The sequence below is a fragment of the Papio anubis genome, chromosome 11, assembly GCF_008728515.1.
Source record: "Papio anubis isolate 15944 chromosome 11, Panubis1.0, whole genome shotgun sequence".
NCBI lineage: Eukaryota > Metazoa > Chordata > Mammalia > Primates > Cercopithecidae > Papio > Papio anubis.
Genome location: NC_044986.1, coordinates 69,597,586 through 69,611,131, shown reverse-complemented (window position 1 = coordinate 69,611,131; position 13,546 = coordinate 69,597,586). Strand labels below are relative to the sequence as shown.

General features: G+C 37.1%; 1 protein-coding gene across 2 annotated transcripts in view; it reads left to right on the top strand.

Moving 5' to 3' along the window:
* Positions 1 to 13,546, top strand: part of P4HA1 (prolyl 4-hydroxylase subunit alpha 1) — an 89,934-nt gene that overhangs the window by 35,090 nt on the left and 41,298 nt on the right. The window contains exons 6-9 of one of the 2 annotated variants that reach the window (XM_031652266.1): positions 3,533 to 3,772; positions 5,888 to 6,084; positions 10,047 to 10,223; positions 13,207 to 13,277. In XM_031652266.1, the coding sequence (XP_031508126.1) occupies positions 3,533 to 3,772; positions 5,888 to 6,084; positions 10,047 to 10,223; positions 13,207 to 13,277 (685 nt within the window). Of the gene's footprint in view, positions 1 to 3,532; positions 3,773 to 5,887; positions 6,085 to 10,046; positions 10,224 to 12,121; positions 12,193 to 13,206; positions 13,278 to 13,546 lie in introns of both variants that reach the window. The other variant, XM_031652267.1, reaches the window with a different exon arrangement.

The following is a 13,546-nucleotide window of genomic DNA, read 5'->3' as shown; positions in this document are numbered from 1 at the left end:
GTATTTTCAGTAAAGACGGCCTTTTGCCATGTTGCCCAGGCTGGTCTCGAACTCCTGAGCTCAAGTAGTCCACCTGCCTCCCAAAGTGCTCAGATTACCAGTGTGAGCCACTGTGCCCGGCCCTTTTTTTAATTTAGAGTGGTATTTATGTATACCATTTTCATTGTTCATCATTGTTTATTGTACCTCATTAGACTTTCCTTTTGGAATTTTCCTCCTTGAAACACATTCTTAAGACGCCCTCAAATGAGCTTTGTTTGGCTTGGAATTCTTTGTTTCCTGAATCTGAACTTTCATGCATTTTAATTTTGGAAATTTTTCTACCATTATCTCTTTAAACACTATCTTATCTATATTCTTTGTATTCTCTTCTTCCAGAATTCCAAGTAGACATAATTAGACTTTAGTTTTTTTGTCTTTGTGTGTGGTTTGTTGTTGTTGTTTTTTAAGAGATGTAGTCTCGTTCTGTCACCCAGGTCTAGAGTGCAGTGGCGCGATCTCGGCTCACTGCAAGCTCCACCTCCAGGGTTCACGCTATTCTCCTGCCTCAGCCTCCCGAATAGCTGGTACTACAGGTGCCTGCCACCACTCCCGGCTAATTTTTTTGTATTTTTAGTAGAGGCAGGGTTTCACCACGTTGGCCAGGCTGGTCTCAAATTCCTGACCTCAGGTGATCCGCCTGCCTCGGCCTCTCAAAGTGCTGGGATTGCAGGTGTGAGCCACCACGACTGGCCTGGGGTATCTTATTTGTTCATATTTTCTATTTTTAAATTTCTTATAATTTTCTCTATAGCATTGAAATTATCTTTCTTAATGAAAAATGCTATTCCATTAAATTGATGTATCTGCTTATATGTTTCCTTATTTCCTTGCTTTTAGCTTATTACAGTTTTTAGCTATAATATGATTCAGCCACAAAAATCTGTTATACAGGAAGGTCCCCAATCCCTAGTACTAAATCTCAATGAAATAACTGAAAAATAGTAGTATTAAGTCATAGAGTTTAAATTCTTCTTTTCTCATATTGCTGAATTTCTTAAAAGCAAAGTTGCCAGTTTATATTGCTGCTTCCATCCACTATTAGGTTTTGCTGTTTAATGTTACAACATCAGGAGCACAAACTTCTGGAGTTATATTGAACCGATTCCATTTCTTGCTTTTAAACATGTGACCTTGGGCATATTAGTTAACCTCTATTTTAGTTCCTCATCTGTAGTAAGATGGCTTTGAGGATTAAATAAGTGACAAATACTTGGCAGATAGTAAGACCTCAATAAATCTAGGCCATTATTTTAAAATATTTTTATTTGTGGTGGTTTTAATTTTTATTTCTTCAGTGATGAATGAGACTAAGTATTTTCTGAAGTGTTTTCTATTTATATTTTATCTCATGTGAACTATCAAATACCTCCTTTTCTTAAAATGGAAGTTTCACTGCAGAAGCAAGTTGACAAAATAACACCAAAAGCACAAGTGCTGAAAGATTAATAAGTTGGACTTCATCATCACAGTTTCAAAAGTGCACCATCAAGAGAGTTGAAAAGACAACACATAGAATGGGAAAAATATTTAAAAGTCATATAGCTGAGCCAGGCACCCACAGTGGCTCACAACTGTAATCCCAGCAGTTTGGGAGGCTTAGGTGGGTGGATCACATGAGGTCAGGAGTTCAAGACCAGCTTGGCCAACATGGTGAAACCCCATCTTTACTAAAAATACAAAAGTTAGCCAGCATGGTAGGACATGCCTGTAATCCCAGCTACTTGGGAGGCTGAGGCAGGAGAATCACTTGAACCTGGGGATGGAGATTGCAGTGAGCTGAGATCGTGTCATTGCACTCCAGCCTGGGTGACAGAGCAAGACTCTGTCTTGATAAAGAACTCTAACAGAGTGCAAGCAGTGGTGCAGTAATAGCTCTCTGCAAGCAGTGGTGCAGTAATAGCTCACTGTAACCTTGAACTCTTGGGCTTAAGCAGTCTTCCTGCCTTAGCCTCCCAGCTAGCTAGGACTACAGGTATGCACCACAATGTCTGGCTAATTTCTAAAATTTTTTTTGTTAGATATGAGGGTCTCATTACGTTGTCCAGGTTCATCTCAAACTCCTGGCCTTAAGCAGTGCTCCTTCCTTGGCCTCCCAAACACTGGATTACAGGTGTGAAACCATCATGCCTAGCCACCAAATTTTTTAAATGGGCAAAAGCTTTGAAAAGATATTTTTTCCAAAGAAGATACACAAATGGAAGTAAGCACACGATAATAGGCCCAACATCATCAGTCATCAGGGAAATGCAAATCAAAACCACAATGAAATGCCTCTTCATACTCACCAGAACATCTATAATAAAAAAGAAGGCCAATAACAAGTATTAGCAAGGATGTGGAGAAATTGGAATTTCATATCTTGTTGGTGGGAATGTAAAACGTTGTAGCCACTTTGGAAAACAGTTTGGCAGTTCTTCAAAACATTAAGCATAGAGTTGCTATAGGACCAATCAGTTCCACTCATATGTATATAGTCAAGAAATGAAAACATGTTCACATAGATACTTATACACAAATGTTCACAGTAGCATTATGTCCAGAATAGGCAAATTTGCAGAGACAGAAAGTAGATTAGTGGTCGTCTAGGGCTGGGGCAGGGTGGGGAAGGTAATGGGTAGTGACTGTTAATGGTTACAGGGTTTCATTTTGGAGTGATTAAAATGTTCTAAAATTAGATTGTTGTGATGGTTGCTCTACTCTGTAAATATACTAAGAACTACTGTAATTTTTCAATGAGTGAATTTCTGGTATTTAAATGACATATTAATGCTGTTTAAAAGAAAGAATCCAGTTGATATATTTACCTCTCCTCCTGTACATTCATCTCTTGCCCAGATTGTTGGTTAGGAGTGAGATAGATATATCTCATATGGTGGCCGGGCGTGGTGGCTCACGCCTGTAATCCCAGCACTTTGGGAGGCTGAGGTGGGTAGATTACCTGAGATCAGGAGTTCGAGACCAACCTAATCAACATGGAGAAACTCTTGTCTCTATGAAAAATACAAAATTAGCTGGGCATGGTGGCATATGCCTGTAATCCCAGCTACTCAGGAGGCTAAGACAGGAGAATCACTTGAACCCGGGAGGCGGAGGTTGTAGTGAGCTGAGATTGTGTCATTGCATCCCAGCCTGGGCAACAGAGCAAGACTCTGTCTCAAAAAAAAAAAAAAAATCTCATATGGTAATTCCTACCGTTAGAAAATAGTATGTTTCAACTTAATGGATGTTTCATTTTGGTATGATGGCTGATAACTTCAGTCTTGGGTTCTGTAGGTTCCGTGTCCCCTATTACCAGCTGTGTGATTCTTGTCAGTCTACGTTATATTATAGATTGTTCCTTTGTTTATGAAATTAGGGTAATTTTTGCTTATCCAGAGGATTATTGTGAACTTCAAATAGAAGTGAGACAGCATTTTGAAAGCTGTGTAGTCCTAAATAAATAGACAGTAGTGTTAAGATTCCTAAAGTTCTCTGTATTTTCTTTTCATAGGAGTGAAACACAAATCTTTTCTAACAGCTGAGGACTGCTTTGAGTTGGGCAAAGTGGCCTATACAGAAGCAGATTATTACCATACAGAACTGTGGATGGAACAAGCCCTAAGGCAACTGGACGAAGGCGAGATTTCTACCATAGATAAAGTCTCTGTTCTAGATTATTTGAGCTACGCGGTATATCAGCAGGGAGACCTGGATAAGGCACTTGTGCTCACAAAGAAGCTGCTTGAACTAGGTATGTTATCTGGGCCTAATTTAAGGTTATAGTTATATTGAGAGAGATATATTCTCTATGTGTGTCTCCCCTTTTATATACTTCTGGTATTTTCTCATTTGTTATAAGTCAGGAGCTTTACTTGTTAAACATACATTATCCTCTTTCTTTTTTTTCTCAAAGTAAATGATGACTGATTTTTCTCACCTAATAGTGCTGCAACAGTGGTTGTGTTTCTCTGCTCTATATTCTCCAGGAATTTCAAAATTGAAGCTAATGTAACTAACTCAGTCAAAAATGTTTGTTTACCATGTTGCCATTTTAAATGTTAATCAGTTTCCTTTGAAGGGTGTTTTGTTTTATTGCATTTCATATTTTAAAATAAAGTGATTTAAAATAGATGGGCTCAAAATGTATTTTATCAAATTCAAATGTTGGAAACATATCTTAGGAGAATTTTATCAGTAGTACTTTGAACAAAGATGTAGTGTTTCTTCAAGTATGGCCCAAGCACCACATGCATCAGAATTACTTGGATACTTGTTAGAAATGAAAATTTCTTGATTTCTACCCTAGATCTACTAAATGGTAATCTCTGGAGATGGAGTCCAGAATTTGTATGACAATAAGTTTAGGTGGCCTTTGGTATATAATGAAGTTTTAAAACTTTAAAAATTATTTTTACAAAATACGAAAATATGTGTATGTTAGAATCAAACAGCTCAAAAGGATTGATCTGCTGAAAATGAACTTTGGATAATTGGGTTATTTCTTAGTTGGGTGATAATAAATTAAGATATTGGTTCAAGTAATCTTTTTTCCTTTCAGTATTTTCCAGTGATATTTCCTCTTGATTTAAAATATGCTTTGTACTCATTATAGAAAATTTATTAAAACAGAAAAAGATACTGAGGAGTCATCCATAAGCCAGTCACTCAAAGACACCTACTACACATTTATTTCCTTTTAGTGTATACTCCTCTTCCCTGTACACACGTTTCCTTTGCTTTTACAAAATCAGGTTAATATTGAATATCGTAACATTTATTGTGAGCAGTTTCTGAAGGACAAGAAATATTTTACAATCTAAGCCTAGGTAGCCTAAACACTTAGTTACTGTCACAAGTGAAGTCTCTATACATTCTTCTGCCTTTTTATTTTTATGTGTGTGTGGTTCTTTAGTTTTTTTTTTTTTCCTCTCAGATGGGCAGCTTAGTCTTCTTTTCTCCTACTAAAAGGTAGTTCAAAATTATGACTAGCAATTCTGAGGCAGTTAGTGGATTCTAGCTTATTTGAAAATTATATCTTTAGTTTCCCTTTTCCTTCTTACTTAGAAATTTGGGACTGAACTTCATTCAGCCCTTAGAAGTAGGCTACATTTATAATGTATCTGCGGTAAAGGTTGCTTTTGAATTGCTTATCCCCTGTCTTCCTCATGTGATTATTTTTCAGTCTTAGAAAAATCTTTTTCATTGCTTAAAATAAGTAGAATGAGTAAGGTTTTAAAATTCATTTGACATCAAATTGAACTTAGTTCCTATAGCTGATTAGTAAATTCTCAAAGTAAAAGCACCAGTTGCCACCTTTAAATAAATGACTGTTTCTGTCTCCAGAACTGTCATTTTTGAGACAGAGTTTCACTCTTTTTGCCCAGGCTGGAGTGCAATGGCACGATCTTGGCTCACTGCAACCGCTGCCTCCCGGGTTCAAGTGATTCTCCTGCCTCAGCCTCCTGACTCCCTGGGATTACAGGCACCCACCACTATGCCCGGCTAATTTTGTATTTTTAGGGGAGATGGGGTTTTGCTATGTTGGTCAGGCCGGTCTGGAACTCCTGACCTCAGGTGATCCACCCACCTCAGTCTCCCAAAATGCTGGGATTACAGGCGTGAGCTACCAGGCCCGGCCCAGAACTGTTTTTATATAGGTGACTGTATGTCCTGATTTACTTGGGGGCATTAGTAACTTATAGCTATTATTTTGGTATAATAATTTTCATTAGTGCCTCCTTTCACTCACAGAAGCAACCTGGTTTGGAAGATAAATTATAATGTCTCCTATTTTTATATTACTGTATTCTGATGCTTGAACAAGTGTGAACTTACCCGTGGACATGCTTTGTTTTTCTTCTAATAGATCCTGAACATCAGAGAGCTAATGGTAACTTAAAATATTTTGAGTATATAATGGCTAAAGAAAAAGATGTCAATAAGTCTGCTTCAGATGACCAGTCTGATCAGAAAACTACACCAAAGAAAAAAGGGGTTGCTGTGGATTACCTGCCAGAGAGACAGAAGTACGAAATGCTGTGCCGTGGGGAGGGTATCAAAATGGTAAAGTGGAAAAGCCAATTGTGTGTATGTGAATGTGTGTGTGTATGTGTTTGTACACAGTTCTTGAGAGAATCAGTCATTTTTATATTTAAGCCTATGTGATAACAATCAGAATGGCTGCATAAAATACTACAGTATGTCAGCTTTGGCAACATAGCCCCCATTACAAAAAAATTTAAAAATTAGCTGGGCATGCTGGTGCACACTTGTAGTCTTAGCTACTCAGGAGTCTGAGGTGGGAGGATCACTTGAATCCAGGAGTTCAGGGGTACAGTGAGTTATGATTACACCACTGCACTCCAGCCTGAGCTACAGAATAAGACCCTGTCTCTCAAAAAGTTTTTTTTTTTTTTTTTTTGGGGGGGACGGAGTCTCGCCCTGTCGCCCAGGCTAGAGTGCAGTGGCGTGATCTCGGCTCACTGCAAACTCTGCCTCTTGGGTTCAAGTGATTAACCTGCCTCAGCCTCCTGAGTAGCTGGGTTTACAGGTGCCTGCCACCACACCCAGCTCATTTTTGTATTTTTAGTAGAGATGGGGTTTCACCATGTTGGCCAGGCTGGCCTCAAACTCCTGACCTTGTGAGCCACCTGCCTCTGTCTCCCAAAGTGCTGGAATTACAGGTGTTAGCCACTGCGCCCGGCCTAAAAAACTTTTTTAAGAAAATTACAGTATACCATTATCTCTCTGTGGGTGCCACATTTAATATGTTCCAATTATTAGTAAAATAGCTTTGAAATAAAGCTTGTGAATCATATACTATTACGTATGTTTGTGCAGTATTACCTTTTTCATTTGATCCTTCACCCTGGAAGGATCAGGTAAGGGTGAAGGATCAAATAAGTTTAAAGGAAGTGATAGTTTTTCTTATATTTAATGCAAGAGAGATTTTAGTAGTATGTATGTATGTATGTATGTATTTATTTATTTTTTTTTTGAGACAGAACCCCTATCACCCAGGCTGGAATGCAGTGGCGCAGTCCTGGCTCACTGCAACCTCCGCCTCCTGGGTTCGAGCAATTCTTGTACTTCAGCCTCCCGAGTAGCTGGGACTACAGGCATTCGCCACCATGCCTGGCTAATTTTTTTGTATTTTTAGTAAAGACGGGGTTTCGTCATGTTGGCCAGGCTGGTCTCAAACTCCTGACCTCAGGTGATCCTCCCACCTTGGCCTTCCAAAGTGCTGGGATTAGAGGCGTGAGCCACTGCACCCTTCTGTTCAGCAGTCTTAGAGATAATAACACTACTCTATGCATCTTATGAGATACAACAGATTCATCTATACAATAATCCCTTGTAGTTTTGCTCCTAGTTAACCTTGACAAGATTGCTTAGTGAAATGCTTTAGTCTATTTAATACTCAAAATGCAGAAAGTTTTTAACAGATTTTGTCTTTATCTTTAATTAAATAAAATATTAAATAAATCTTTAATATTTCTTTGTTTATTGTATATTTATATTTATGTATTTATAACTCAGAATTCCAGTTCCAAAGATCTTAATAGATATTAGGTCAAAAGCAAAAAAGAACAAAGTCTGGGGAACATTTGTTAAAGTTGAACGTAGGTTTTTGTTTAGCCTCAAGACTTCTCAGAACCTTTTTATGATAACGTGCATTGTGATATGATATACATTCTTTCTCAATATTAATTGATTATGGAACCTTTTGAAAAGGAATTTCATGTGGTATTAGTTTTCAATTGAACGCAGGCATGCATAGAAAGAGTTAATGAATTTTTGGAGTAAGTACTTTTAAGTGTAAACATTTGAAAAGTGTTTAACGTTTTCTTTACTGCTAGTAAACTCAAGCTGGGCTTTACATTTTGATATTGATGACTGTTGACAGCTTAACCACTAACAGCAAAGTATACAGTACCTATGGGACACTTTTGATAGCTAGGTTCATGGAGTCCTAGGAGGATATGCTTCAGCTAATGAGTAAATACAAAGATAGTGACACTGTTAGACTCATTAAGTATTTTCTTTTCTTTTCTTTCTTTTCTTTTTTTTTTTTTTTTGAGATGGAGTCTCGCTCAGTTGCCCAGGCTAGAGCGCAGTGGTGCGATCTCGGCTCACTGCAAGCTCCACCTCCCGGGTTCATGCCATTCTCCTGCCTTAACCTCCTGAGTAGCTAGGACTACAGGCGCCTGCCACCACACCCAGCTAATTTTTTGTATTTTTAGTAGAGATGGGGTTTCACCGTGTTAGCCAGGATGGTCTCTATCTCCTAATCTCGTGATCTGCCCGCCTCGGCCTCCCAAAGTGCTGGAATTACAAGCGTAAGCCACCGTGCCCGTCCCCTTATTAAACATTTTCTCTTCTGTTTTATTACTAAATATTTTAGTATGTATCTTTTAAAGATACAAATTCAAAATAACTACAATACCATTGTCACCTAAAAATTCACAAGTTTTGTAATGTCAAGTATCTAGTGTTCAAATTTCCATAATAAGCAGAAATTTTTATTGCTCTTAATAACTCTTAGGGAACAAAACTGTAGATATAAAACAAGAGTCTGCTAATTTGCCAGTCTGTTAATGTAACACGTACTCAACTTTGCCTAAGATCAAAAGAACATTCTTGCTGGGCACGATGGCACATGCCTGTAATCCCAGCACTTTGGGAGGCCAAGGCGGGTGGATCACCTGAGGTCAGGAGTTCAAGACCAGCCTGGCCAACATGGCGAAACCCCATCTCTACTAAAAATACAAAAAGTTAACCAGGCATGGTAGAAGGGACCTGTAATCTCAGCTACTTGGGAGGCTGAGGCAGGAGAATTGCTTGAACCCAGGAGGCGGAGGCTGCAGTGAGCCAAGATCAAGGCATTGCAATCCAGTCTGGGTGACAGAGCAAGACTCTGTCTAAACAAAAACAAAAACAAAAAATTCTTTTTCTCAGAATAGCTAAATTCATCTCATCATTATGTAAAAAGACTTAGTAAAAATTAAAGCCTTGGATTTGATTCTAGGTAAAGTGCATGGAGAATAAACATAAACCATTATTTGTTTTAGTATATTATTAGTATAATAATTGAAACAAACTACTCATATTCCTGCTTATGTGACATACTTGTTTTGTTTTATTTTTGAGACAGCATCTTGCTCTATCACCCAGGCTGGAGTGTAGTGGCATGATCATGGCTCACTGCAACCTCTACTTCCTGGGCTTACGCAGTCCTCCCATTTCAGCCCCTCAAGTATGTGGGACTACAGGCAAGTGCCCTCATGTCCGGCTAATTTTTTAAATTTTTTGTAGAGATGAGATTTTGCTGTGTGACCTAGGCTGGTCTTGGTCTCGTTGGGCTCAAGTGATCCTCCTACCTCAGCTTCCCAAAGTACTGGGGTTATAGGCATGAGCCACCATGCCAGGCCTGACATACTTGTTTAATTAAGAGAAGTAGGCAACAAAATAACTTATTAATATAATACATAGATGATTGAAGGGAATTTGTTTTGTTGACTGCTCTATTTTTATACTGCCTAATAAAAGCATCCGGGATCTTTGTTTAATAACTTTTTTCTTTTTCAGAGCTGTCCATTTTTGATTTTGCCCTTAAAAATTTCCTTTTTTTTTGCCACAAGCATTTAACTGTGAAGTATTTAGGAAAACCTAGTTTTTTTTTTTCTTCTAGAAACTTTTTGTCTCTGGGTGCTTGCCAGTTACTTTGTGCCATTTAGAGCAATGCCGGGCATTTAATATTTTCATAAACATGGCATTATGTTTTTCATATTTAAACATTTGAACTTATTTAAGACTTCGCCTCTCTCACCCAGAAAATCATCATTAATACTGTATTTAAAATTCTGAACATCCTGTTTGAGGCAAAATATTTGCAGAGTACTGCTTTTGTATATTTTTCCAAAGATACTCTGTATATGCAAGCATGATTATTGTCTCTTATCTGCATAGGAATAGATATTAAAAGTATTATTATTCTAATATATTCATCATATTCTTAACTTTAGACCCCTCGGAGACAGAAAAAACTCTTTTGCCGCTACCATGATGGAAACCGGAATCCTAAATTTATTCTAGCTCCAGCTAAACAGGAGGATGAATGGGACAAGCCTCGTATTATTCGCTTCCATGATATTATTTCTGATGCAGAAATTGAAATCGTCAAAGACCTAGCAAAACCAAGGGTAAATAATGTTTTTTTTTTATTTCTCCTCAATATACTGTACCTTTGTATCAATTTTTCTTTGTAAGAAAATAGGATAATTGATATACTAATAACGCCACAGATTTTTTAAAGATATTGTTGCCTCAGCATAATGGAGTTACTAATGATGCTCTGTTTATGCCAGTTTTTCCGTTTGTTATCAACACAAGTAATGTACCCTTCAGCTGGTTTTTAAGCACTGAATTATGAAAATTATTGATGAGATTTTTATTCACCATTAGCAAATTTGTGTTTCACTGTCTTCCTGATAAACTTTTCTATATATTTTGGAGTCTTCTAATCTCAGAGGCTACTCAAAGCCCAGCTTCTTCATAACTTCTATATTTTTATTGAAAGAATACTGTGGAAGTATTTTTATTCCCTTTTAGGCACATTATTACTATTATAACAGGATATAATTGGGCACAAGCATTATGTTAATTTGAAATGGTGATAGTTTTCTGACTTTAACCCACATAATTTATCTTAAAAGAAAAAGAATCTAATGTAAACCCAATCTGTAAGCTTAGTGTTTAGCATGAAAACTCTTCTTTAGTGAGAATGTGGAAAAGACTACCCTTTATGCTCTTGCCTTTTCCCCCATCAGCTTGTTCTTAAAACATATTTGGTCTTCTTGATAGTAAAGTACAAGCTGCCATCACTTTCATAAAGAGATTGTTGAATAAATTCTAGGCATGCCTTGCTCTCACTACAAAGGAGTTGGCAGATTTTTTCCATAAAGGTCAATGTTAGATATTTTTTAGGCTTTGGAGGCCATATGATCTCTGTTGTGACTATTTAGTTCTGCCATTATAGTGCAAAAGCAGCCAAAGAAAATATGTAAATGAAAGAGTGTGGCTATATTACAGTAAAATTATATTTCCAGTGACAGGCAGCAGGCTGAATTTGGTCTGTAGCCATAGTTTGTTAACCCTTATTTTATATCAAAGGTTTGAATTATCTGGGATATCTATACTACAAAATGAACTTAGAATTTCTTTTAGAATTTTACTGCTTCCAAAAATTGGTGGTTTTTCTTTTCTTTTTTTTTTTTTTTGGCCAAAGATTACATTATAAATGCAAAACATTGGTCTAACATTAATATGTATTATTGATGCCATCCAAGGTAATTAATTCATTTCAGCTTGGAGATCAAGTTATATTCTGGAGATTCCTCAATTTGGATTGTTTTTGGTCAATAAATTTAATGGCAATAAAATTTCATGCTCTTACCACCTCAGAATCATCCTTCCATTAAAAAAAAATTGAAATTATTATCTAGGCTGTCTTCTCTTACTGTTCTTAACATTTATGAGTTCTTTTCCTCTGCCTTTGTTCTCAGTCCAAGATTATTTCACTATATATGTTAATAAGTGGATATCTTGAAGGGACAAAAGATTGACCTTAAAATGAATTGAAAACATTAACCTTTGCAAACAGTTCCATCACTAAAAAAAATTAAAGTCAGAGATTTTGGAATGGATCATTAATTGCAAATAGCCGTTCTTCTTTTTTTTCCCTTTCTCTCCCCACCCCCAGATGGTCATTCTTTTAACTGTAAATTAGACTTCAAATTTCAGAAATGTCTCTTTTTCTCACTGTCATGTCCTTTCACCATTGAAATAAATTTAATTTCCAATCTCTCTTGTTTGTATGTCCTCCATCTATGCAAAACAAACAAAAAATTGAGGGGAAAAAACCCCCAAAACCTAAAAAACTAACCGTCTTTCAAGGCTCAGCACAAGGTGACTGGAAGTGTATGGAGTTATTTTCTCTTTTTAGCCTCCTTTGTAAAAACCCTGGAATTCTGACTGGTTGGGTAAATGTGATTCAGTTTTTTGTCTTGTAATGCAACTATTTTGATGGTTGGCTTCACAGCTGAGGCGAGCCACCATTTCAAACCCAATAACAGGAGACTTGGAGACGGTACATTACAGAATTAGCAAAAGGTAAGAGATGTGTGTGCTGCATATTTTGCCCTCTAATGAGTATTTTGTACATCCTACAGGAATTATTCATTTAAGGGAAGTAGGTCATTTTCAGTCACCAGCTCAAGTTACCACCACAGGATACGCATGGGTAAACTGCTTTGTGTTTCACAGGTCTTTCTCCTTCACTAGAAGTTCTGTTTTTAATCTTTAATTGGTATGTTATTTTTCGAGAATTAATATGCTTTTTATCTTTCTTCAGATCAGGTGTCAAATATCCGGGAAGTGGCCTGATACTTGTTTTCTTTTTCCCTTTTGTTGCCAAAAGGGGAAATAAAGCAGCAGCCTCCTGAATCTGGGAGTGGTAGTCTTCACCTATGCAGTTTTCTCTCATTCATAAATACTGCAGTGATTCACATCCTCCTTCATGGTGATTGTGTTGGCATTTGTTCATACATCTTGTAAAATACCATTGTCATTATGTAGTAATCTGTATTCCTCCTGTTGGAGTTTTTTATTTAAAAAAATTCGCTGACTCAAAAGTTGGCAGTAGGAAGAACAGAATTACGCTTCTGAGCTCAGTCTTCCAGAAATTAGTTGTAAACTTAGTTGCCTTTTACTTTGCCAGAGAGATTTGAAAACAGTTTTATCTCAGTGAGAGTTTTGAAAAATGAATTTAAGGAGTCTACTATTTTTTTTTCAAAATATTTAAATAACTTCTAGATCTGAGAAAGTTTCTGTGAAACCCAGTGCTATAAATCATTTACATACAGCTTCAAATGATTAAAAAAAAAAAAAAAAGTGAAAGGACAATAAATCTACAACAAAAATCTGTCGACTCATTTTCTCTTGATTTGGAAGTGGCTGTTCTTACTGCCACCTTTCTAAATGTTTTTGTGGATTTGAGACCATTACCCACCATCCAGACCAATCTGAACCCTTCCAATCACCTGTGGCTTGGCAAAACAAAACAAACAAAAAGCCCAAAATTGCCTGCTACTGGAGTAAGTCCTTGTCCTTTCTCTTTTTTTGTAGCTGAGCCGAGCTACAGTACATGACCCTGAGACTGGAAAATTGACCACAGCACAGTACAGAGTGTCTAAGAGGTAAGGGAGTAATGGAGAGAACTTCAGTCATATTTGGACCATTTCTTTCTTGGGAATCTAATTTTCTGAAAACTCATGATATCGTTTCTAAGACCTAGGCGATTAAGCATAGATATTTGATAATATCTGTGCTGGAGTTTTCATGATGGACTAATAAACATGGTTATGGGCAGTTAATAGAGGTTTTCCAAAGTAACATTAACTTACAAAATGTTGAGGCTCCCCAAACTTTGATAAATGAAATGTGTTCTCATATTGAACTAAGAGAA